The sequence below is a fragment of the Bubalus kerabau genome, chromosome 21 (genome assembly GCF_029407905.1).
Source record: "Bubalus kerabau isolate K-KA32 ecotype Philippines breed swamp buffalo chromosome 21, PCC_UOA_SB_1v2, whole genome shotgun sequence".
Lineage (NCBI taxonomy): Eukaryota > Metazoa > Chordata > Mammalia > Artiodactyla > Bovidae > Bubalus > Bubalus kerabau.
In genome coordinates, this window is record NC_073644.1 from 35,501,056 (window position 1) to 35,525,334 (window position 24,279).

The 24,279-nt window shown below is 41.1% G+C and overlaps 1 protein-coding gene across 9 annotated transcripts in view; it reads left to right on the top strand.

Moving 5' to 3' along the window:
• OSBPL1A (oxysterol binding protein like 1A) overlaps positions 1-24,279 on the top strand; it is a 228,779-nt gene that overhangs the window by 70,297 nt on the left and 134,203 nt on the right. For all 9 annotated transcript variants that reach the window (XM_055559777.1, XM_055559775.1, XM_055559780.1 and 6 more), the window contains 2 exons: positions 1,190-1,312; positions 13,951-14,032. In XM_055559777.1, the coding sequence (XP_055415752.1) occupies positions 1,190-1,312; positions 13,951-14,032 (205 nt within the window). The remainder of the gene's footprint in view (positions 1-1,189; positions 1,313-13,950; positions 14,033-24,279) is intronic.

Genomic DNA, 24,279 nt, shown 5'->3' on the forward strand with positions numbered 1-24,279 from the left:
GTGTTTCCAGAATGATTAACTTTTGCCTTGCAGAGAACATTAAACAATCCGAACCATGTCTGTCCTAACGTTTCATAAAAGGGTAAGACTTCATCCTGAGAAATGCTGTGAGAAATGAGGTAGAAGTTAGTAGGTATTTTTAGGGCAAACATTTATATTTTTGTAAATCACTGATTTTTTAAAAACAGTAAAGCCATGAAATTAAAAGACGCTTACTCCTTGGAAGAAAAGTTATGACCAACCTAGATAGCATATTGAAAAGCAGAGACATTACTTTGCCAACAAAGGTCCATCTAGTCAAGCCTATGGTTTTTCCTGTGGTCATGTATGGATGTGGGAGTTGGACTGTGAAGAAAGCTGAGTGCCGAAGAATTGATGCTTTTGAACTGTGGTGCTGGAGAAGACTCTGGAGAGTCCCTTGGACTGCGAGGAGATCCAACCAGTCCATCCTAAAGGAGATCAGTCCTGGGTGTTCATTGGAAGGAATGATGCTAAAGCTGAAACTCCAGTATTTTGGCCACCTCATGCGAAGAGTTGACTCATTGAAAAAGACTCTGATGCTGGGAGGGATTGGGGACAGGAGGAAAAGGGGACGACAGAGGATGAGATGGCTGGATGGCATCACTGACTCGATGGACGTGAGTGTGAGTGAACTCCGGGAGATGGTGATGGATAGGGAGGCCTGGGGTGCTGCGATTCATGGGGTCACAAAGAGTCAGACACGACTGAGTGACTGAACTGAACTGAACTGAAAAGTTAAAACATCAGGGCAATTTTTGGCTCTCTTAAAATGATCTGAGTTTCTTGTGCTTATGGCAGCTTAGTAAATTGTTGCTAGATGTATTATTATGCAATAACTTACTCAACAGAATTGAGAACCTATAATTCTTAAGTGAAAAATTCTCCACCCATTGTTCTGTTTTTATAATGTGTTTCAGTATTAATATGAATGAATATGCAAACTTACAGATGATGTTTTTTAAAGGACTGGGAAAATTTTTTATCCAGACATGTTATAAACGAGAGACGTGCATCATTACTTCGTTGTTGGGTGTATTCTGCTTTGTTTTTTTGAAGCCATAATATTTTTTTTCCTCCATGTAAATTTTATGCTTTTCAGTTTGTTATCATAATACGTGTTTCGAGTTAAAAGTGTATTTCACCTATTTAAATCCTTGGATTATCTCAGGACTGGCTGGAAGCAATAGAAGAGCATTCTGCTTACAGCACACACTACTGTTCCCAAGACCAAGTGACTGATGATGAAGAAGATGATGCAGTTTCTGCTGTAGACTTGAAGGAATCCTTAGAGGTAAGTAGAAAATGTAACTTGACCTGTACAGCTAACTCTATCACTCAGGTTTTACTAAGAATATTTTTCTTAATATGAGGTTTTGAATTTAGATTTCTGTCCAGAATGCAAATAGTATTACTCTTTTAGTAATATTCTTCTGCTACTTATACTGTCTCTCTTATGGTAATAATGATCAAATATCTCTGTAAATAGGCTGTAATGATAGGCATGTGCCTACGTATATCTTTTTTGGCTAAAATGTTTATGCTGTGATCAGATTGTCATTCTCTTTGAAAACTGCTGCCAGGAGGGGAGACGTGCATTGCTTGCCTTACTGCCCTTTATGACTTCACTATATATTTCAGAGTTTAAATAATGCAACCATAGTGATACCTTCCCTGGTCTGTAGTTTCATTTAAAAGCACGTGTAATCTCTAACTTCCTTGATTAGAGGTAAGGTTAAAGCGTCAGTGATGAATGGGGAGGGCCTCATCTGAAGTGACATCAATGCCTCATCCACAGAGACATACCAACATAAGTAATTGAGATAGGTATCTTTTTTCTTGGCATCAGTTTTGTGGCTGTACCTTTTGAATGAATGGGTTTGGAAGAATTAGAACTACAAAAGGATAATGCGTTTTGATTTAAATAATTATATCAGAACATGTAAATTTGCCTATGCAATTTAATCTTTTTTTAAATGAAATGAGTTTATTGCAGAATTTGAATGTTTCTACGTCAACAACTTTAGTGAATTTAAGTTTACTAATATCTAAGGAGTTTTATTGACTTAAGGATCTATCAACTTAAAATAAGAGATTCAGATATTTTGAATCCCTAATCATCTTATGGAACATGAAAAAATTTGAGCCCTTCCATGTTTGTTGAAGACATTCCCCAGAAGTTGACTGTTGCCTTACCAGCACCCCTTCTCTTTTAAAGTCGAATATGTAAAATGACAACCATAAACATAATTTTCAGATTGGTGAACTTTGCAAAAGTAACATGTAACATCTACCTGTTCAAATAAAGAAGGTTTAAATATTTATACCCAAAGTCATGTTAGACAAGTAAAAAATAAAACTGTGCTAAATATTTTAACTTTTAATCAGTGTTCCTTAAGTGAAAAATCCTTCCCTATTTATGTACCTTCAACAAAAGGGTAAATAATAAAACCTGGAAGGGCTTACAAGGCACAACAACTTCTTTCCCAGGATTATGGTAATTTTAAGACCTTTTTAATGGAAGCTACAGGTAAAATATAAGCATACTAAGTTGCATATCATTAAAAAAAACTTCCTTGAGGAAATGTTTCTTCTTTAGCTTCATTTTCGAATTTTAGAGTTATCAAGCACAACTCTACCTTTTATTCCTTAGTTGAATATTGAGTTCTTATAATAACTTTAAACTCATGAGGTTTTTGCCTTGTAGATTTTATAGCACCTGAAGTCAGTGAGAGTTTCAGCCAGTGTTAAGTACTTGAGGTTTTGCAGATTTACACTTATCACTTTCTAGCAGAAGTTGAATGCTTCCCTCTGTCTCAATTTCTGGAGGTTGGTCAGAAAAGGTAAAATCTGACACGAGCCTGAGTTGTAGCTTGTGGTAGACTGGCTCCAGAACACCCTCAGTCCTTGGACTCTTAGGTTGCAGAGAAATACTGGGACCAATTTGTGAAATAGATCTATTCTAGATGTCTATAGACTTTCTAAAGGAAATGAGGAACTCTCGGACTGGAATGTTCTGCAACTACCAGAATTAACAAAAATTAACCTCATTCCCTCAACAGGCTTTTGAACGAGTAAGTAGACTTAGAAGAAATTGGGGGGGATAGGGGAGTGTCCACGCAGAGTGACTGTGTCGTATGATGCTCTTGGTCCCATTGTACCTCTTCAATGAGGGGCCTTCAGAAACTTAAAACATTTTGTCTGAGCCCCCAGTCTGTCACTGTCTTGAGGTTTGGCCTGCAGGGAGAAAAGTGTAAGACAAATCATAAAAATATTGGCCTTACAGTTGTTGCCTTCATGGCAACTTGAAAATATTTCAGAAATAAAAACTGGAAGAGAAATTCAATCAGGTGTTGGTATAGAACTCTACTGTCTAATATGATTGCTGCTAGATACATGTAACTATTTACATTTAAACGAATTAGAGTTAAATGAAAAATCCAGTAACTTTTTTTTTAGTTTAATTTTCGTAGCTGTACTGGGTCTTCATTGCTCTAGTTGTAGCAGGCGGGGGCTACTGTCTGGCTGCAGAGGGCCAGCTTTCACTGTGTGACTTCGCTTATCTCGGAGCACGGGCTCCAGGGCGCGTGGGCTTCAGAAGTTGCAGTTCTCAGTCTTTAAAGCACAAGCTCAACAGTTGTAGCACATGGGCTTAGTTGCTCCTTAACATGTGGGGTCTTCCGTGACCTGCAGTCTAACCTGTGTCTCCTGCATTGGCGGGTGGATCCTTTACACTGAGCTACCGGAGAAGTCCTAGTTCCTTATTTTAATTAGCCACGTTTCAAGTGCTCAGCATTTCGGACTCTCTTGTTGACTCTGAGGGCTACTCCCTTTCTTCTAAGGGATTCTTGCCCACAGTAGTAGACATAATGGTCATCTGAGTTAAAGTCACCCATTCCAATCCATTTTAGTTCCCGATTCTTAAAACGTCGATGTTCACTCTTGTTATCTTCTGTTTGACCACTTCCAATTTACCTTGATTCATGGACCTAACATTCCAGGTTCCTATGCAGTATTCTTTACAGCATCAGACTTGACTTCCATCACCAGTCACATCCACAGCTGGGTGTTGTTTTTGCTTTGGTTCTGTCTCTTCATTCTTTCTGGAGTTAGTTCTCCGCTATTTTCCAGTAGCATATTGGGCACCTACCAAACTGGGGAGTTCATCTTTGAGTGTCCTGTCTTTTTGCCTTTTCATACTGTTCATGGGGTTCTCAAGGCAAGAATACTGAAGTGGTTTGCCATTCCCTTCTCCAGTGGACCACGTTTTGTCAGAACTCTCCACCATGACCTGCTGGTCTTGGGTGGCCCTATACAGCATGGCTCATAGTTTCATTGAGTTAGACAAGGCTGTGGTCCATGTGATTAGTTTGATTAGTTTTCTGTGGTTGTGGTTTTCCTTCTGTCTGCCCTCTAATGGAGAAGGATAAGAGGCTTATGGAAACTTCCTGATGGAAGAGACTGACTGAGGGAGAAACTGGGTCTTGTTCCTATGGGCGAGGCCATGCTCCATAAATCTTTAATCCAATTTTCTGTTGAAGGGCAGGGCTATGTTCCCTCCCTGTTGTTTGACCTGAGGCCAAACTGTGGTGGAGGTAATGAAGATAATGGTGACCTCCTTCAAAAGGTCCCAAGCACACACTACCACACCCAGTGCCCCGAACCCTGCAGCAGGCCGCTGCCAACCCACACCTCTGCTGGAGACTCCTGGACACTCATGGGCAAGTCTGGGTCAGTCTCTTGTGGAGTCCCTGTGCCTTTCCCTGGGTCCTAGTGCGCACAAGGTTTTGTTTCCCCAAGAGTCTGTTTCCCCAGTCCTGTGTACTTCTGGAGGCTCTGTGGAGGGGGTTAATGGTGACCTCCTCCAAGAGGGCTTATGCCGGGTGCAGGTCTGCTGCACCCGGAGCTCCTGCCCCTGTGGCAGACCATTGCTGACCTGTACCTCCGCAGGAGATACTCAAACACTCAAAGGCAGGTCTGGCTCAGTCTCTGTGGAGTCTCCTGGTGCGCATAAGGTTTTGTTTGAGCCCTCCGAGCATCTCTGGCAGGTATAGGGTTTTATTCTAAATGCGATTTTGCTCTTCCTCCTGTCTTGCTGGGGCTTCTCCTTTGCCCTTGGACTTGGGTATCTTTTTTTTTTGCTGGGATCCAACATTCTTCTGTCAGTGGTTGTTCAGCAGGAAGTTGTAATTTTGGAGTTCTCTCAAGAGAAGATGAGCACACATCCTTCTCTCCACCATCTTGCAAGCTAAGTATGGTACTTGGATGCAATCTCAAAAACGACAGAATGCCCGCTCTTCATCGCCAAGGCACACCACTCAGTGTCACAGTAATCCAGGTTTGTGCTCCAACCAGTAACGCCGAAGAAGCTGAAGTTGAACAGCGCTATGAAGACCTACAAGGCCTTTTAGAACTAACACCCAAAAAAGATATCCTTTTCATTATAGGGGACTGGAAAGCAAAAGTAGGAAGTCAAGAAACACCTGGAGTAATAGGCAAATTTGGCCTTGGAGTACAGAATGAAGCAGGGCAAAAGCTAATAGAGTTTGCTAAGAGAATGCACTGGTCATAGCAAACACTGTCTCCCAACAACACAAGAGAAGACTCTACATATGGACATCACCAGATGTTCAACACTGAAATCAGATTGATTATATTCTTTGTAGCCAAAGGTGGAGAAGCTCTATACAGTCAGCAAAAATAAGACCAGGAGCTGACTGTGGCTCAGATCATGAACTCCTTATTGCCACATTCAGACTGAAAATTGAAGAAAGTAGGGAAAACCAGTACACCATTCAGGTATGACCTAAATCAAATCCCTTATGATTATACAGTGGAAGTAAGAAATAGATTCAAGGGATAAGATCTGATAGACAACCTGAAGAACAATGGAAGGAGGTTTGTGACATTGTACAGGAGGCAGGGATCAAGACCATCCCCAAGAAAAAGATATGCAAAAAGGCAAAATGGTTTTCCTAGGAGGCCTTAAAATAGCTGAGAAAAGAAGAGAAGTGAAAGGCAAAGGAGAAAAGGAAAGATGTACTCATTTGAATGCAGAGTTCCAAAGAATAGCAGGGAGAGATAAGAAAGCCTTCCTCATTGATCAATGCAAAGAAATAGAGGAAAACAATAGAATGGGAAAGACTAGAGATCTCTTCAAGAAAATTAGAGATACCAGGGGAACATTTCATGCAGCGATGGGCTCGATAAAGGACAGAAATGGTATGGACCTAACAGAAGCAGAAGATATTAAGAAGAGGTGGCAAGAATACACAGAAGAACTGTACAAACAGATGTACATGACCCAGATAACCTTTTTCATGACCCGGATAACCACAATGGTGTGAACACTCACCTAGAGCCAGATATCCTGGAATACCAAGTTAAGTGGGCCTTAGGAAACATCACTATGAACAAAGCTAGTGGAGATGATGGAATTTCAGCTGAACTATTTCAAATCTTAAAAGATGATGCTGTGAAAGTGCTACACTCAATATGCCAGCAAATTTGGAAAACTCAGCAGCGGCCACAGGTCTGGAAAAGGTCAGTTTTCATTCCAATCCCTAAGAAAGGCAATGCCAAAGAATGCTCGAACTACCACACAATTGCACTCATCTCGCACACTAGAAAAGTAATGCTCAAAATTCTCCAGACCAGGCTTAAACAGTATGTGAACCATGAACTTCCAGATGTTCAAGCTGGATTTAGAAAAGGCAGAGCATCCAGGAATCAAATTGCCAACATCCACTGGATCATCAAAAAAGCAAGAGAGTTCCAGAAAAACATCTACCTCTGCTTTATTGACTATGCCAAACACTTTGATTGTGTGGATCATAATAAACTGTGGAAAATTCTTAAAGAGATGCAAATACCAGACCACCTTACCTGTCTCCTGAGAAATCTGTGTGCAGGTCAAGAGGCAACAGTTAGAACTAGACATGGAACAACAGACTGGTTCCAAATTGGGAAAGGACTGCGTCAAGGCTGTATATTGTCACCCTGCTTATTTAACTTCTATTCAGAGTACATCATGTGAAATGCCAGGCTGGATGAAGCACAAACTGGAGTCAAGATTGCCAGGAGAAATATCAGTAACTTCAGATATGCAAATGACACCACCCTTATGGCAGAAAGCGAAGAAAAACTAAAGAGCCTCTTGATGAAAGTGAAAAAGGAGAGTGAAAAAGTTGGCTTAAAACTCAACATTCAAAAAACTGAGATCACAGCATCCGGTCCCATCAGTTCATGACAAATAGATGGAGAAACAATGGAAACAGTGAGAGACTTTATTTTTCTGTGCTCCAAAATCACTACAGATGGTGACTGCAGCCATGAAATTAAAGGACACTTGCTCCTTGGAAGAAAAGCTATGACCAACCTAGACAGCATATTAAAAAGCAGAGACGTTACTTTGCCAACTAAGGTCTGTCTAGTCAAGGCTATGGTTTTTCCAGTGGTCATGTATGGATGTGAGACTTGGACTATAAAGAAAGCTGAGCACCGAAGAATTGATGCTTTTGAACTGTGGTGATGGAGAAGACTCTGGAGAGTCCCTTGGACTGCCAGGAGATCCAACCAGTCCATCCTAAAGGAAATCAGTCCTGAATATTCTTTGAAAGGACTGATGCTGAAGCTGAAACTCCAATACTTTGCTCACCTAATGTGAAGAGCTGACTCATTTGAAGAGACCCTGATGCTGGGATCGATTGAAGGCGGGAGAAGGGGACAACAGAGGATGAGATGGTTGGATAACATCACCGACTCGATGGACATGAGCTTGAGCAATCTCCGGGAGTTGGTGACGGGCAGGAAGACCTGTCATGCTGCAGTCCATGGGGTCACAAAGAGTCGGACATGACTGAGTGACTTAACTGAGGAAGTGCTCAATAGTCACATGTGGCTGTCACCTTGGACAATGCAGATATAGAGTGTTTCCATCATCATAGAAAGTTCTTTTGGATCAAACTGGGATGGGTGCTTACATTTGGGGTGGCACTAGGAAAGCAGGGGTTTTATTCATTGAGGATCTCTTGATTCTTACAGGCTCTGAACTATACCTGTGTTATAAGAAGTAATGAACAGATGATGATAAATTTTAAACATATGAGAAAGTGATATCAGACTTTATTGACTGAAGAGTAAATGATTCCTAATTAAAGTGAATGCAGGAAGATGAGTGTACATCAGCTCAAAGCTGATAGAGTGATACCCATACAAGAAATCAAGCATATATATATATATATATATATATATATATATATACACACACACACACACACACACTCCATATATATATATGGAGTATGGGGTTATCCTTGAAGTGGATCTGGCTGGAGTTTGTAAAGTTTGGAGATGAGTATGGGGCTCCAGGGCTCAGGATGCTGGCTGTTGTCTGCAGAGGAAGGTTATCTGGATTCTACAATCCATTATTTTTAAAGTTAATGTCATTAAGGTACAATTTTTATGTAGTAAAATGAGGGCATTGTAGTGTCTTCAGTTTGATATGTTTTGACAAATACCCTGTACAGCCGTCACTCCTACCCAGGTGTGGAATGATTTCATCATTGCAAAAAGATCTCTATTCCCCTTCCAGACAGTGCCCTCTACGCCATCTCAGGCAGCCACTGAGCTGCTTTGTCATCATGGTCTTTGTCAGCTTTGTCCACTCTAGGATTCCAGCTACATGGAATCACACCATATGTCTCTTTGGTGGCTGTCATCGTTCACCCACAATGTTGTGTGTATCAGTAGTTTCTTTTTATTGATGTTAGAACGCAGTCTGCTTTGGTCCTTTTTTAAAAATTGAAGTGTAATTGATTTACAGTGTTGTGTTAGTTTCTGATGTACATTAGTAATTCAGTTATACATACATACTTTTTCTTACTGTTTTCCATTATGGTTTAATATAGGATATTGAATATAGTTGCCTGTGCTGTACAGATCAGATCAGTCGCTCAGTCGTGCCCGATTCTTTGCAACCCCATGAATCGCAGCATGCCAGGCCTCCCTGTCCATCACCAACTCCTGGAGTTCACGCAGACTCAAGTCCATCGAGTCAGTGATACCATCCAGCCATCTCATCCTCTGTCGTCCCCTTCTCCTCCTGTCCCCAATCCCTCCAAGCATCAGAGTCTTTTCCAATGAGTCAACTCTTTGCATGAGGTGGCCAAAGTACTGGAGTTTGAGCTTTAGCATCATTCTTTCCAAAAAAATCCCAGGGCTGATCTCCTTCAGAATGGACTGGTTGGATCTCCTTGCAGCCCAAGGGACTCGCAAGAGTCTTCTCCAGCACCACAGTTCAAAAGCATCAATTCTTCGGCGCTCAGCCTTCTTTACAGTCCAACTCTCACATCCATACATGACCACAGGAAAAACCATAGGCTTGACTAGACAAACCTTTGTTGGCAAAGTAATGTCTCTGCTTTTGAATATGCCATCTAGGTTGGTCATAACTTTCCTTCCAAGGAGTAAGCGTCTTTTAATTTCATGGCTGCAGTCACCATCTGCAGTGATTTTGGAGCCCAGAAAAACAAAGTCTGACACTGTTTCCACTGTTTCCTCATCTATTTGCCATGAAGTGATGGGACTGGATGCCATGATCATCGTTTTCTGAATGTTGAGCTTTAAGCCAACTTTTTCACTCTTCTCTTTCACTTTCATCAAGAGGCTCTTTAGTTCCTCTTCACTTTCTGCCATAAGGGTGGTGTCATCTGTATATCTGAGCTTACTGAGATTTCTCCCAGCAATCTTGATTCCAGCTTGTGTTTCTTCCAGTCCAGCGTTTCTCATGATGTACTCTGCATATAAGTTAAATAAGCAGGGTGACAATATACAGCCTTGATGTACTCCTTTTCCTATTTGGAACCAGTCTGTTGTTCCATGTCCAGTTCCAACTGTTGCTTCCTGACCTGCATACATATTTCTCAAGAGGCAGATCAGGTGGTCTGGTATTCCCATCTCTTTCAGAATTTTCCACAGTTTATTGTGATCCACACAGTCTAAGGCTTTGGCATAGTCAATAAAGCAGAAATAGATGTTTTTCTGGAACTCTCTTGCTTTTTCCATGATCCAGTGGATGTTGGCAATTTGATCTCTGGTTCCTCTGCCTTTTCTAAAACCAGCTGGAACATCAGGAAGTTCACGGTTCACATATTGCTGAAGCCTGGCTTGGAGAATTTTGAGCATTACTTTACTAGCATGTGAGATGAGTGCAATTGTGCAGTAGTTTGAGCATTCTTTGGCATTGCCTTTCTTTGGGATTGGAACGAAAACTGACCTTGTCCAGTCCTGTGGCCACGGCTGAGTTTTCCAAATTTGCTGGCATATTGAGTGCAGCACTTTCACAGCATCATCTTTCAGGATTTGGAATAGCTCAGCTGGAATTCCATCACCTCCACTAGCTTTGTTCGTAGTGATGCTTTCTAAGGCCCACTTGACTTCACATTCCAGGATGTCTGGCTCTAGGTCAGTGATCACACCATGGTGATTATCTGGGTCGTGAAGATCTTTTTTGTACAGTTCTTCTGTGTATTCTTGCCATCTCTTCTTAATATCTTCTGCTTCTGTTAGGTCCATAACCATTTCTGTCCTTTATCGAGCCCATCTTTGCATGAAATGTTCCTTTGGTATCTCTGATTTTCTTGAAGAGATCTCTAGTCTTTCCCATTCTGTTGTTTTCCTCTATTTCTTTGCATTGATCACTGAAGAAGGCTTTCTTATCTCTTCTTGCTATTCTTTGGAACTCTGCATTCAGATGTTTATATCTTTCCTTTTCTCCTTTGCTTTTCACTTCTCTTCTTTTCACAGCTATTTGTAAGGCCTCCCCAGACAGCCATTTTGCTTTTTTGCATTTCTTTTCCATGGGGATGATCTTGATCCCTGTCTCCTGTACAGTGTCACGAACCTCATTCCATAGTTCATCAGGCTCTCTATCTATCAGATCTAGGCCCTTAAATCTATTTCTCACTTCCACTGTATAATCTTAAGGGATTTGATTTAGGTCATACCTGAATGGTCTAGTGGTTTTCCCTACTTGCTTCAATTTAAGTCTGAATTTGGCAACAAGGAGTTCATGGTCTGAGCCATAGTCAGCTCCTGGTCTTGTTTTTGCTGACTGTATAGAGCTTCTCCATCTTTGGCTGCAAAGAATATAATCAATCTGATTTCGGTGTTGACCATCTGGTGATGTCCATGTATAGAGCTGTACAGTAGGACCTTATTTTTTATTTTGTATATAGTAATTTATATCTGCTTATGCTTCAGCTCTCAATTAACCAACTATGGGATTGTCTGTATGTGGCAAACAGGCTGAAATTAATGACCTCTCTGCTATCCTAGCCACTCCTCCATAGATACCTACTCCTTTGATACACAGTTTTGAACTGTCTCCTATGTCAGGATGGACAAAGCAATTTAACATCAACTTAAAACCAACAGCAGAACTCTGGATGGGAAGAAGTAGCAGCAGGAGACCTGTGTCCTGAGTGGAGCCCAGCTGCTCACCCAGGCGTCTGCCACCCTCTGTGGCCGAGGTCTGTGGGTGTGCTCCTGTTCTTGGGCTCTGTGCCCAGGTATCCTGGGTATAAAATACTGTCACACTTCAGCTATTAGAACACTGCTCACATGGGAGCTCATTTAAGTAGGGTCAATAAACATGGAAACCTAAGGAGTCCCTGACATAAGGTGTGTGGCATGGAAGTCAGTGAGACACCATGCTGGGCTCTGTGAAGAACGTATGAACATTAACCTTCCTCAATCCCTGGTGGCTCCAACGGTAAAGAATCTGCCTGCAATGCAGGAAACCCTGGCTCGATCCCTGGGTCGGAAAGATCCCCTGGAGAAGGAAATGGCAACCCACTCCAGTATTCCTGCCTGGAGAATTCCATGGACAGACACGGGCTACAGTCTATGGGGGTGGCAAAGAGTCAGACATGACTGAGACTGAGTACACACACACTATTAGATTTTTCGGTTTTTGTACTGCAACCAATAGCCACTAAGAGGAACTGATAACAAATTGGAGAATGTGGATTTTTAAAAATTGTGTTTATAACTACTGCTGCTTCTTAGCATCAATTAAACGATATTAATTGTTTAGAATAGCAGATACCTGTTTGTATACAACTATGAAATAGCATGTGTAGATGGAATCTTCTCCAGCTTACCTACCGTGTAACTCTTAAGTAAATTGTGGATCAGGATAAGATTTTTACTGTTAGAGATGCTGAAGGACGATGAATATAGTTCAAGTATTTGAGGATGATGCAGGAGAATGTTTCTTGTCTTTAATTGTAACCACAGGAACTACGATTATAGATTCACAGTCTGCAAATGAAGCTCTTGTTTGCTTTTGTGCACCCAGCTAACTTTTCAGCATAGAAAAAAAAGAGAGACAGAAAACAGTAGTATTGATGCGCATGGGCAGGGGTATTAAATATGTATAGAGTGAAATGACAATTTTCTATAAATAAATGATGAGTGATACATTTGGTTGTGTGGTACATGTTTTCAGTGGCCCCTGATCGACTTTTTTCTTGCCCTAAATGTGTATTTAAAGACTGTGTCTGAAAGAATTATCCAGCATATCGTTTCTGTTTCTGTGATGGCACAGAAAGGTACTGGCACAGTGTAGGTATTCTTCCTATCTCCCTCCCCTGCAAAAAATGAACCGCATTTTTATGTTGTTGGAGCTCTCAAAATGGAGTAATGTACATTTTAAAGAGAACATTGCCTGTCACGAATGTGGTACCGTGATTAATTCCGCTGTGGTTGAGCTGAGTTGAACCACTGAAAGATTTATCAGGTGGGAAGCATGCGTACCTGTATCACCTTGGCACGTAGATCTGATTTAGGGGGAGTAAAAATGTTGGGTGATGAGCCAGTTGATGTTAGGAGTACAAAGTAGAGAAGATTCATGCGTGCGTGCTCAGTCATGCCTGACTCTTTGCCACGCCTTGGACAGTAGCCCACCAGGCTCCTCTGTCCATGGGATTCTCCAGGTAAGAATACTGGAATGGATTGGCATTTCCTTCTCTAGGGGATCAAACCCTGGTCTTCTGCTTGGCAGACGGATTCTTTACCACTGAGCAACCAGAGAAGAATTCATAGGCTTAATGTATTACTCAACCTACAACAGTATGATAATCTTGATAAGCTCACGGTTCTCAGAATATTTTCTTATTGCCATAACCAACCAACTTTACAGTGATGATTTTCTTGCTTCTTATTCTTGCTTCTTAGTTTCCTTTAAAGGGAAACTAAAAAAAACTTATTTCAGAATTACAGATTTATCTGATTTTTCATTTTTGGACTTACAAATCTATACTAAGATGGGATGCAGTTTACATCATGAAACTCTGTATGTTTTTCTTTTAGGGATCTAAATATGTAGAAATTTCCGATTACACGGAAGACTGCTTTACCTTATTTTTATAAGCTTTCACTGACTGAAAAAATATCCTGCTGGTCTGATTATGTGGGGGCTGTGCTCACTTAGATTTGCTGAATGAAAATCCGGTTGTGGTTTCCAAATGTTACTACCATCTGGATTTTTTCAAACAAAAACAATTTCTAAAAGATATTCTTAATGAGTGCATTTTATAATTTCTCAATGAATTTAACAAGCTTACTAAGTGTGAATAAATCAGAAACCTCAGATATATATTGTGTAATGAGTTATTAGAAGTAATTGATACAGTTGTGTAGTATCTTGACATGTTGAATGTATTTAAAATTTAGAAGATTTTTTTTATTAATCTGTACATGGTTATATTCAGTTTCTAAGGTGATTTTCTCTCACCCTTTTCTCTGTTAGGAACGTGTTTCGATTATTACAGTATATCAACCTGTGAGATAAAAAGTTTCAATGGCAATATTAAAGCATATGTACTGTAAAAATCCTGTATTTAACTTTTCTTTTGTTTTCTTTTCCAGAAAGCACAGATATGCCAACAGAGACTAGATAAAGAAATTTCCAACTTTCTCAAGATGATCAAGGAGGGTGACATGGCTCAAGGTAAAAAAAAAATAAAACCCCACTCTTTAAGACACCCATCATCATAGATGTTCATCTTTTGGTTGGTTATACATTACAGATAATTTTTGGTTTTGAATTCAGAATTGTATTTGAAAAACAAAGTTAACCTTCTGGGGCTGTAATTCATTTTGGCTATGGAGTGAGAGTTCTGTTTACGAATCCCAGAAGACTTGGGTTTTGGAGTCAAATTGTCTTAGATTTGAATCCTTGTTCTGCCACTTATTACTTGTTACTTTTAAGCAGGACAGTTAATTTCTCAGAGGTTTAGTTTCCCTGCCTGTAAAATGAAGGGGTTGGCAGTTCCCAGGCCTTGGTCTTTTCCCATTCTGTGAACGTATACATGAACTTTTCTAATTATTAATCTCCTTTTCAAAGGTAAATTTTTATACCTTTACTGTTCTTTAGTTATGAATTACCAAGAGTTAATTATAAGTACTCCAGCAATCAAAGTACAACCCAATGCAAAATACAAAAATCCCAATATAAAATTCAATATGCAAATTAGGTTTTGAGACAAAATTGATTACTTTGTAAATTAAACAGTTATCCTGTGCCTTAGACTTGAGACTTTTAACAGTTGCTTTAGACTTTAGCTCTGATATGTTTTTAAATAACTCCACTAAAATTTAATCAACTTAGTTGTCTATGAGATTATGACTATATCAATTTTAATAATGATCTAGTTTGTATGTGCCCGGGAAAGGTGAAGGTATGTTGATATCAGAATAAACTGAGCATAAAAGTTCTGTATCTGTCCAGATGTACCTCAGGCATCACTTTGCTTCAGTTCAACAAACACTTATTTATATGAGTGATGACAGCTTGGGAAGGGTAGCAGTCATTTTGATTATTAACTGCCAACTGGAATATTTTATTACTTATGCTGTTTATGCTCAATGGGCTTTTAAATAATAACAGCTTCATTATATTTAATTCACATAAGCCTAGAATTCACCTATGTGGAGTGTATTGGTGGCTTTTAGTATGGTCACAGACTTATGCAACTATGACTGTCAATGAGCTTTTAAAATACCATCCTCACCAAGAATCATCAAAACTCAGCTGAGATACTAACAACATTTAAAAGATACAGAAACTGTGCAGAGTGAGGTGAAATGTAAAGATTATTTTTTTTCATCTGGACCAAAGTAAGAAATTATAACAGAACTACAACCAAATTGTTTTTCTTTTTTTTTCTTTTGAACCTTGAGACAGATGTCTTGGTTCAGGTCACCTGTATGACTTGCCACTCATAATGGCATGCATAATAATGGCATGCATCAGTTGTGCTCTTAGAGACATACATGGTATTCAGTACCAAGAGTGCGTTCACTTTGCACAGTGACGTCTGGGAAACTTTGAAAAATATTTGTGATTTGACAGCACTGTTTCATGTATCTGCAGTAAAAGTCAGTGGGTTTATACATGAACGATTATAGACATTATTTTCTGAAAGACTGGTGTAGGTAAATAGAACACACCCTCAGAAATAGAGATAATTTCATGAATGGAGTTAGAGCGTTGAAGGTCACCGAGGCTGCTCTTAATGCCAGTGGATTGTACAGACTAACCCGGCACATGGGCTTTATTAAAGGAAGCTGATAGATACACATCCTACCCCAAACTGCCTACATAGTTTCCCAGTGACGTCTCAAGAGGAAAAACTAAAATGTTTGTGGACGGAATCCAGATCTTGTGGTTGGGATTGTTAGTTGGTTTACGTTTTGGTACAAAATTGTATGAATGTGAACTTTTAAGACTCCCACCCTCTTTCTTACTGCATCTTCTATGGTACACGTTCCACTCTGTGCCGCCTGTGTCCAGATCACTGCAGCGCCTGCCCTTTACTCTCCCGGCCTTCTGGGAAACCCCCTCTGCATTCCATGCTTAAAGGGGGTTGAATCAGAAGGCTTTCAGGAACTCTTCCAATTCAAATGCTGTGAAGTACTGCATTATTGCTGCCAGATTCATTTTAGAAAGTTACAGTTTAAAAATGATTATAAATGTGGTTTTGCCTGAGAAAATCTTTTAAGTGTCCTTGAAACTGCAGAATAAAATACGAACTTTTTATCTTGGCATTTAAGGATGTTCTTAACCTGATCACAAACTGATTTTTTAGCTTTATTTACAGTTCTTCTCCCCATGATCCCTGTGGAACACTTTTGACCAAACACTGTGTCTTTTGGTCCTCTGTAATACTTTTGTTTTCATGTGTGTGTTAGTCATTCAGTTGTGTCTACACCCTTTGTGACCCCCATGGACTCTGGCCCATCAGGCTTCTCTGTCCATGGGCTCCAGGCAAGAATGCTGGAGTGGGTAGCCGTTTCCTTCTCCAGGGGATCTTCCCAACGCAGGGATTGAACCCTGGTCTCCCACATTGCAGGCAGATTCTTTACTATCTGAGTCACTATCGTTTTCATGAGTGGACCTTAAGCCTAATTTCTATCTGGATTAATACCAAAGTTACGTATCTGACATGGACAACACATCATTCAAGGTGTAAAGAATGCAGTACTGAAATTGCTACAATTTGATCTTTACCAAAAACCTGGTTACAAAAATAAATAAAATCACTCAAACTTATAAAACTTTTGGAAGACTTCCTGAAGGCCATGTAGTCAATCTGTTCTACACGACAACTCTAAATTTAGCCTTAGGTGTAATAGCCAGGTTTTGACCATTGTAACTAATGTTGTATGGTACACTTATATTTGATCACATCACTTGATTACCATAGGATTCTTGGCAATGAGATTAATGGGTGAAAATATATTAATGTTTTTGAACCTATTGATATATACTTCTAAGTAACTTTCCAAAAAAGATACATTACTTTACATGCCAAGTTTAATGCATGCACTTTATTGCTAATTCCCTGGTTGAAGACATTATCATGTTTTCAGTTACCGAAAAGAAAAAATCTTGAAAAGCACTTGTGTTCAACCCACTTACAACTTTAGTCAAAGTTCTGGACTTCGAGTAAGGATTCTTATCGCGCCTTCACTGTTACCATACCAGCCCAAGCCACCCTCATCTCCTTCGTGTGCTATTAAAACAGCCTCCTGACTCAAACCCCACCCGAGTCCCTACAGTCCCTGCCCCAGGGCTCCTTCTAAAGCATTAGCGGGTTGATACTCTTAGCTCAGAACACCCCTTTGCTTCCAGGTCTTCTCACTTAGCGACAAAGATGAAGCCCTTCTAATGATCTACAGAGTCTTCCTGTCCTGTCTCACCTCTCTGTCCTCCTCTCCTGCCTGCCTCTCTGCAGCCTCACTGGCCTTGCTCTTCCTTAAAGCTGCCTGGGTGTGCTGGCCCTTCTGCCTGGAAGGCTTTTCTCCAGGACTTTCCCTGACCCCCACCCCCCTTGCTCCAGCAGAACCTTGCTTGATGCCCTGGGCCCTTGATCACTATCAACTTTAGGAGCATTCTTAGGGCTTCTTTGCCCTTGGCCCTCTGATTGGCTCCAGCTGACAGATTTTGTCAGGAGATGGGGTAGGGTGGGAGGAGGGGTAGGTTGGGGTCACCTGGCTCCCTCCGGCATGGCTGTGGTCTGCCTGTGGCTGGACTCCCCTCTCGATGGGCCCAGGGCCCTAGTCTATGACTCCAGTTCCCACTGCCCTCTCCCTTTGCCCTCTGTCCCAGGATGGTCCTGCCTGCCTGTCTGTCCACTCACCCTCCTCATCTTTGTGAGTCACCTCCTTTTAAAATTATCTTAGTTACACTTTGACTTTGTAGGCTCTTTCTGCCATGACGTTATTGATACCAAGTCCTATCTCAACATCCGACTCAGACTCTCTGCATCTCTGGCTGTGCGTTTTTCTTCTCTTTGTCACTTACCAACCTTCGTGTGTGTGTGTGTGTGTGTGTGTGTGTGCGTGCATGCGTGTGCGTGTGCGCGCGTACGCAGAGTTGACTGTCTACCTCTCCTGTTGGAATATAAACTCCACAAAGGGAGGAACTTTGTTTTATTCACTGATTATCTTCAGCACCTAAACTATGTGCATAGCACATAGTAGGCGCTTGTGTTCCCTTGGCCCTTGTCCAACCTCCCCTCCCCCTTCCACACACACACACACACACACACACACACACACATTTTGAGTGAATGAAATGAGTAACATATTTAGCTAATAAATTTATAACATTTCTGTTGAATTCGGGGAGAAACAAGTACTACATTTGTTCTGTCAAGTTAATGAGTATACAGATCATACAATTCAGTGAAATCTTTTTTTTTCCCCCACTTTATTTATTTACTTTTTTGGAGGCTAATTACTTTACAGTATGTATTGGTTTTGCCATACATTGACTTGAATCTGCCACGGGTATACATGTATTCCCCATCCTGAACCCCCCTCCCACCTCCCTCCCCATCCCATCCCTCTGGGTCATCCCAGTGCACCAGCGCCGAGCGTCCTGTTCCATGCATCGAACCTGGACTGGCGATCCATTTTCACATATGATAATATACTTGTTTCAGTGCCATTCTCCCAAATCACCCCACCCTCGCCCTCTCCCACAGAGTCCAAAAGACTATTCTATACATCTGTGTCTCTTTTGCTGTCTCACATACAGGGTTATTGCCATCTTTCTAAATTCCATATATATACATTAGTATACTGCTGCTAAGTCACTTCAGTCGTGTCCGACTCTGTGCAACCCCATAGACGGCAGCCCACCAGGCTCCCCCGTCCCTGGGATTTTCCAGGCAAGAACACTGGAGTGGGTTGCCATTTCCTTCTCCAATGCATGAAAGTGAAAAGTGAAAGTGAAGTCGCTCAGTCGTGTCTGACTCTTAGCAACCCCATGGACTGAAGCCTATCAGGCTCCTCCGCCCATGGGATTTTCCAAGCAAGAGTACTGGAGTGGGGTGCCATTTAGTATACTGTATTGGTGTTTTTCTTTCTGGCTTACTTCACTGTATAATAGGCTCCAGTTTCATCCACCTCATGAGAACTGATTCAAATGTTTTCTTTTTAATGGCTGAGTAATACTCCATTGTGTATATGTACCACAGCTTTCTAATCCATTTGTCTGCTGATGGGCATCTAGGTTGCTTCCATGTCCTGGCTATTATAAACAGTGCTGTGATGAACATTGGGGTACACGTGTCTCTTTCAATTCTGGTTTCCTCGGTGTGTATGCCCAGCAGTGGGATTGCTGGGTCGTATGGCAGTTCTATTTCCAGTTTTTTAAGGAATCTCCACACTGTTCTCCATAGTGGCTGTACTAGTTTGCATTCCCACCAACAGTGTAAGAGGGTTCCCTTTTCTCTACACCCTCTCCAGCATTTATTGCTTGTAGACTTTTGGATAGCAGCCATGCTGACTGGCGTGAAATGGTACCTCATTGTGGTTTTGATTTGCATTTCTCTAATAATGAATGATGTTGAGCATCTTTTCATGTGTTTGTTAGCCATCTGTATGTCTTCTTTGAAGAAATGTCTGTTTAGTTCTTTGGCCCATTTTTTGATTGGGTCATTTATTTTTCTAGAATTGAGGGGCAGGAGTTGCTTGTATATTTTTGAGATTAGCTCTTTGTCAGTTGCTTCATTTGCTGTTATTTTCTCCCATTCTGAAGGCTGTCTTTCCAGCAAACAAAAGCCCACTTCCAGCAAACTAAAGCCCAGGACCAGACGGCTTCACAGCTGAATTCTACCAAAAATTTAGAGAAGAGTTAACACCTATCCTGCTCAAACTCTTCCAGAAAATTGCAGAGGATGGTAAACTTCCAAACTCATTCTATGAGGCCACCATCACCCTAATACCAAAACCTGTCAAAGATGCCACAAAAAAAGAAAACTACAGGCCAATATCACTGATGAACGTAGATGCAAAAACCCTTAACAAAATTCTAGCAAACAGAATCCAACAACATATTAAAAAGATGATACATCATGACCAAGTGGGCTTTATCCCAGGAATGCAAGGATTCTTCAAAATCCGCAAATCAATGTAATACACCACATTAACAAATTGAAAAATAAAAACCATATGATTATCCTAATAGATATAGAGAAAGCCTTTGACAAAATTCAACATCCATTTATGATTAAAAAAACCCTTCAGAAAGCAGGAATAGAAGGAACATACCTCAACATAATAAAAGCTATATATGACAAACCCACAGCAAACATAATCCTAACTGGTGAAAAATTGAAAGCATTTCCCCTAAAGTCAGGAACAAGACAAAGATGGCCACTCTCACCACTACTATTCAACATAGTTTTGGAAATTTTGGCCACAGGAGTCAGAGCAGAAAAAGAAATAAAAGGAATCCAGATTGGATTCCTCCAGAAGAAGTAAAACTCTCACTGTTTGCAGATGACATGATCCTCTACATAGAAAACCCTAAAGACTCCACCAGAAAATTACTAGAGCTAATCAATGAATATAGTAAAGCTGCAGGATATAAAATCAACACACAGAAATCCCTTGCATTCCTATACACTAACAATGAGAAAACAGAGAGAAATTAAGGAAACAATTCCATTCACCATTGCAATGAAAAGAATAAAATACTTAGGAATATATCTACCTAAAAAAACAAAAGACCTATATATAGGAAACTATAAAACACTGGTGAAAGAAATCAGTGAAATCTTGTAGGGACTTAAAGAGGGAAGAAACGGTCAGCCCTCCCTTCGGGAGCAGTTTGCATTCTTTAACGGATGGGATTTCCACAGACAATGCCATTGGTTTTTATATCGGATTCTTCTCTGGATTCAGTGATTTTCCTGAGACGAACCTTTGAATAGCTCTTTTCACTGAGGATCTGTGAGTAGCAAACTTGCCCTCTCATCTAAATCCTTATTTGACTCCGCTGGGTTACAGTTACTGTCCATTCGTCGTTGTTTTTTTTTTTTTAATATATAATTTTATTTAGTTTTTACTTCTGGCTATGGGTCTTTTGTCGCTGAGTGGGCTTTTCTCTAGGTGTGGCAAGCAGGGTCTGCGCTCTGGTTATGGTGTCAGGCTTCTCAGTGCGGTGGCTTCTCTTGTGGGGGCACAGGCTCTGGGGTGCGCAGACTTCACTAGCTGTGGCACGTAGGCTTGGTGGTCGTGCCTTCTGGGCTTAGTTGCTCCTCAACATGTGGGATCTTCCCAGATCAGGGATCAAACCCCCTGTTTCCTTAATTGGCGGGCAGATTCTTTATTGCTGAGCCTTCCAGGGAAGCCCCACCATTAGTATGTTGAAGATGCAATTCCAGTTTCTTCTGGCTTCTAACATTCTAATGATGATTCTTTGGTAGGCTTTTTTTTTTTTTTCTTTTTAAAGTTCTCTTATTGCTTTTCAAAGATCTCCCCTTTGTCTTTGTCGTTTTACAGTTTTAAAGTGTCTTACGTTTGCTCTTTGAGACTGTGTTTAATTCCAAGACTCGTTCACTCCTCCTTCAGTCTAGGAAAGTTCTTTGTTGTCGCCTCACACTTTACTTCTTCATTCCTTCTCTTCCGCAGAAACTTCTTTTTTTTTTTTTTTTTCGCAGAAACTTCTTGTGGTCATGTTGGGAGGCTTCTTATTTTATCCCCCATCTCTTAGTGTCTCATTCTGTTTCTATTTTTTCTGTGTTACATTCTGAGTAATTTCCTCAGATCTACTTTCTAGTTTCAGTTTCTTTCTCAATTTGATCTAGTTCGTCTGTTTAGTCCTCTGACTTTCTAATCCTAAAGGACTGTATTTCATCACTGTAGAAATTCTAGGTGGTGGTTTTAAAAGTTTTTATTTTTTTCCATAGAGGACTGCTCTTCCATAGTACATATATTTCTAACTTTATTGCTAATAATTTTAAATATATAAAACTAAGCCCTTTTCAGTGTGTTCTTATGTCTCAAGCCGTTGGTGGAGCCGGTTCTTTGGTTTTGTTGGCTGACCGTCCCTTGGAATGGATTGTTTGCTTTACTTTGGATTTTAACTTTTTATTGAGAGTATGTTTTTCCTCCTCCTGGATTGTGGAACTGTCCCTTCACAGTAGTTTTGTTTCTGTTGAGGATGTAATCATTTTAAAATCGGATTGCATACTAAATGTGGTACAAGCTAGGGATTTCTGTTTTTCATGATGCCCACCCAGAGCACTGGTAGGAAATGCCCTTCTTCACTGCTGCCCTGCCCATTTCTGTTTTTTTCTGGGGATCCAGCCCTTTACAAGGCCTTGCTCTGCTTGGTGAGATCAGAGCCGCATCTCCCTTCATGAGGATGTGAAGGAGCAGCTCTCAGCTCCCCTACTTTGTCCAGCTGACCTCTGACCCCCCAGTGCTTGGCCTTCCCCATTGCACCTCTGCCTGTTCCTGTTCTGTCAGCCTAGACTTTTCTGTTGGTTTCCAGCATATCTGGGATTTTGTTCTTTCCAACTCTGATATATATTATATTATTACTATTATTTTATCAGCATCTTTATGGGTTTGGGTTGGAAGGATGTTTCCTCATCAGTGTAGTCAGCTAGGTACCACAAGTGTCCCATGCACTTTCTAATGTGAAATATGTCAGTAATGCATGAATTGTATTATCTAGAATACACGCACATATAGACCTTTTTGTGTGTGCATTGTTTTGTGTATTTTTCATATATTTACTCGTTTTTAAAAAATATTTATTGATTTGGCTGTCCCAGATCTTAGTTGTGGCACGGAACCTCTTAGTTGCAGCGTATGGAATCTAGTTCCCTCACCAAGGATTGAACCTGGGCCCCCTTCATTGGGAGCGTGGAGTCATAGCCACTAGACCATCAGGGAAGTCCTTATATTAACTCTTTTATTCCTTATGACAACCCAGTGTTAGTGCATGACTATTATGTCCATTTTATAAATAGGCTAATGGAGGCACAGAGAGCTTACGTAACTTGTCTTGGGTCACACAGTTAGTAAAAACCAGACAGAGTTTGATCCTAGGCAGCCTGGCTGCAGAGACTGCTCTTCACCAGTAAAGAACCTGGACTAAATAAAAAATTCTGTATTTCCTTCTAAACTTTTGATCTGTGAGCTAGAAAAGGTTACAGATTTTCATGCCTAGATCTGCATCTACAGTCAAAGGTAGAACTCATTGAGGACAGTCACTTGGCTGCTGCAGCTGAGGTATTGTTCCAGTCCTTAAGGTCTCCCGTTCAGAAGTTCAAGGGAACAGTGGAATTGAAGCAGGGCCAAAGTCTCCAACTCACAACAAAAAAATCCTTTGTAATTTTTCTGTCAATTATTGTTATTTTTTTCTCTTCTCTCATCCTGAGGTTCTTTCCGGTATTTCTCATCTCAGAGAACGCATCTCCATTTGATACGCTTTCCCAAGCCCAAGCCTTGGAGTCATCTTAACCTTGGAGTGCATCCTTGCAGCGATGCGCATCCTGTGTCTCCTGTATCTCTCCTTGTCCCTTTCTCTGTTCCTCTGTCCCTGCGCTGACGCTGGCCACAGCCATCCTGCCCATAGGTTGCAGCTCTTCTCATCTGGCCATGCTCCCTCCAGGGAGTGTTGCACATTGTAGTTTGAGAGGTGCCTCTGTCCCTTGGACTGCAAGGAGATCCAGCCAGTCCACTCTGAAGGAGATCAGCCCTGGGATTTCTTTGGAAGGAATGACGCTGAAGCTGAAACTCCAGTACTTTGGCTACCTCATGCGAAGAGCTGACTCATTGGAAAAGACTCTGATGCTGGGAGGGATTGGGGGCAGGAGGAGAAGGGGACGACAGAGGATGAGATGGCTGGATGGCATCACCGACTCGATGGACGTGAGTCTGAGTGAACTCCGGGAGTTTGTGATGGACAGGGAGGCCTGGCGTGCTGTGATTCATGGGGTCGTAAAGAGTCGGACATGACTGAGCAACTGAACTGAACTGAACTCTAAACACAGATCAAGTCTTGAGACCTCAGTGCCTTAGGGGGTAATCGAACTCTACCTTGACCTGTGTCTCCTCACTTTAGCAATATCACCTCTCACCTCTTCCTTCCTCTTACTCAGAGTTCAGCAACGCTGAACTTTTCTCACGCCTTAGGGTCTTGTTCTCATCATGTGAAATACTAGCTTTTCCTCATCTTTTAAGTGTAGCTTCTAGAAACTTCTTGGCTTCTCTAAGACTAGCCTACAGGCTCTTACTTTGTGTTTCCAAATGACCCTCCAGCTAATTCACATCACTGTACCTCTTTCTGTTTCCATTTCCCCCTCTGGGCAGACCTAGCTGCCTCAGGTCTCAGAAGGGGACAGAAGAACAAGCAAAAGTTCAGGCCACTACCTTTCCACCTGCCCA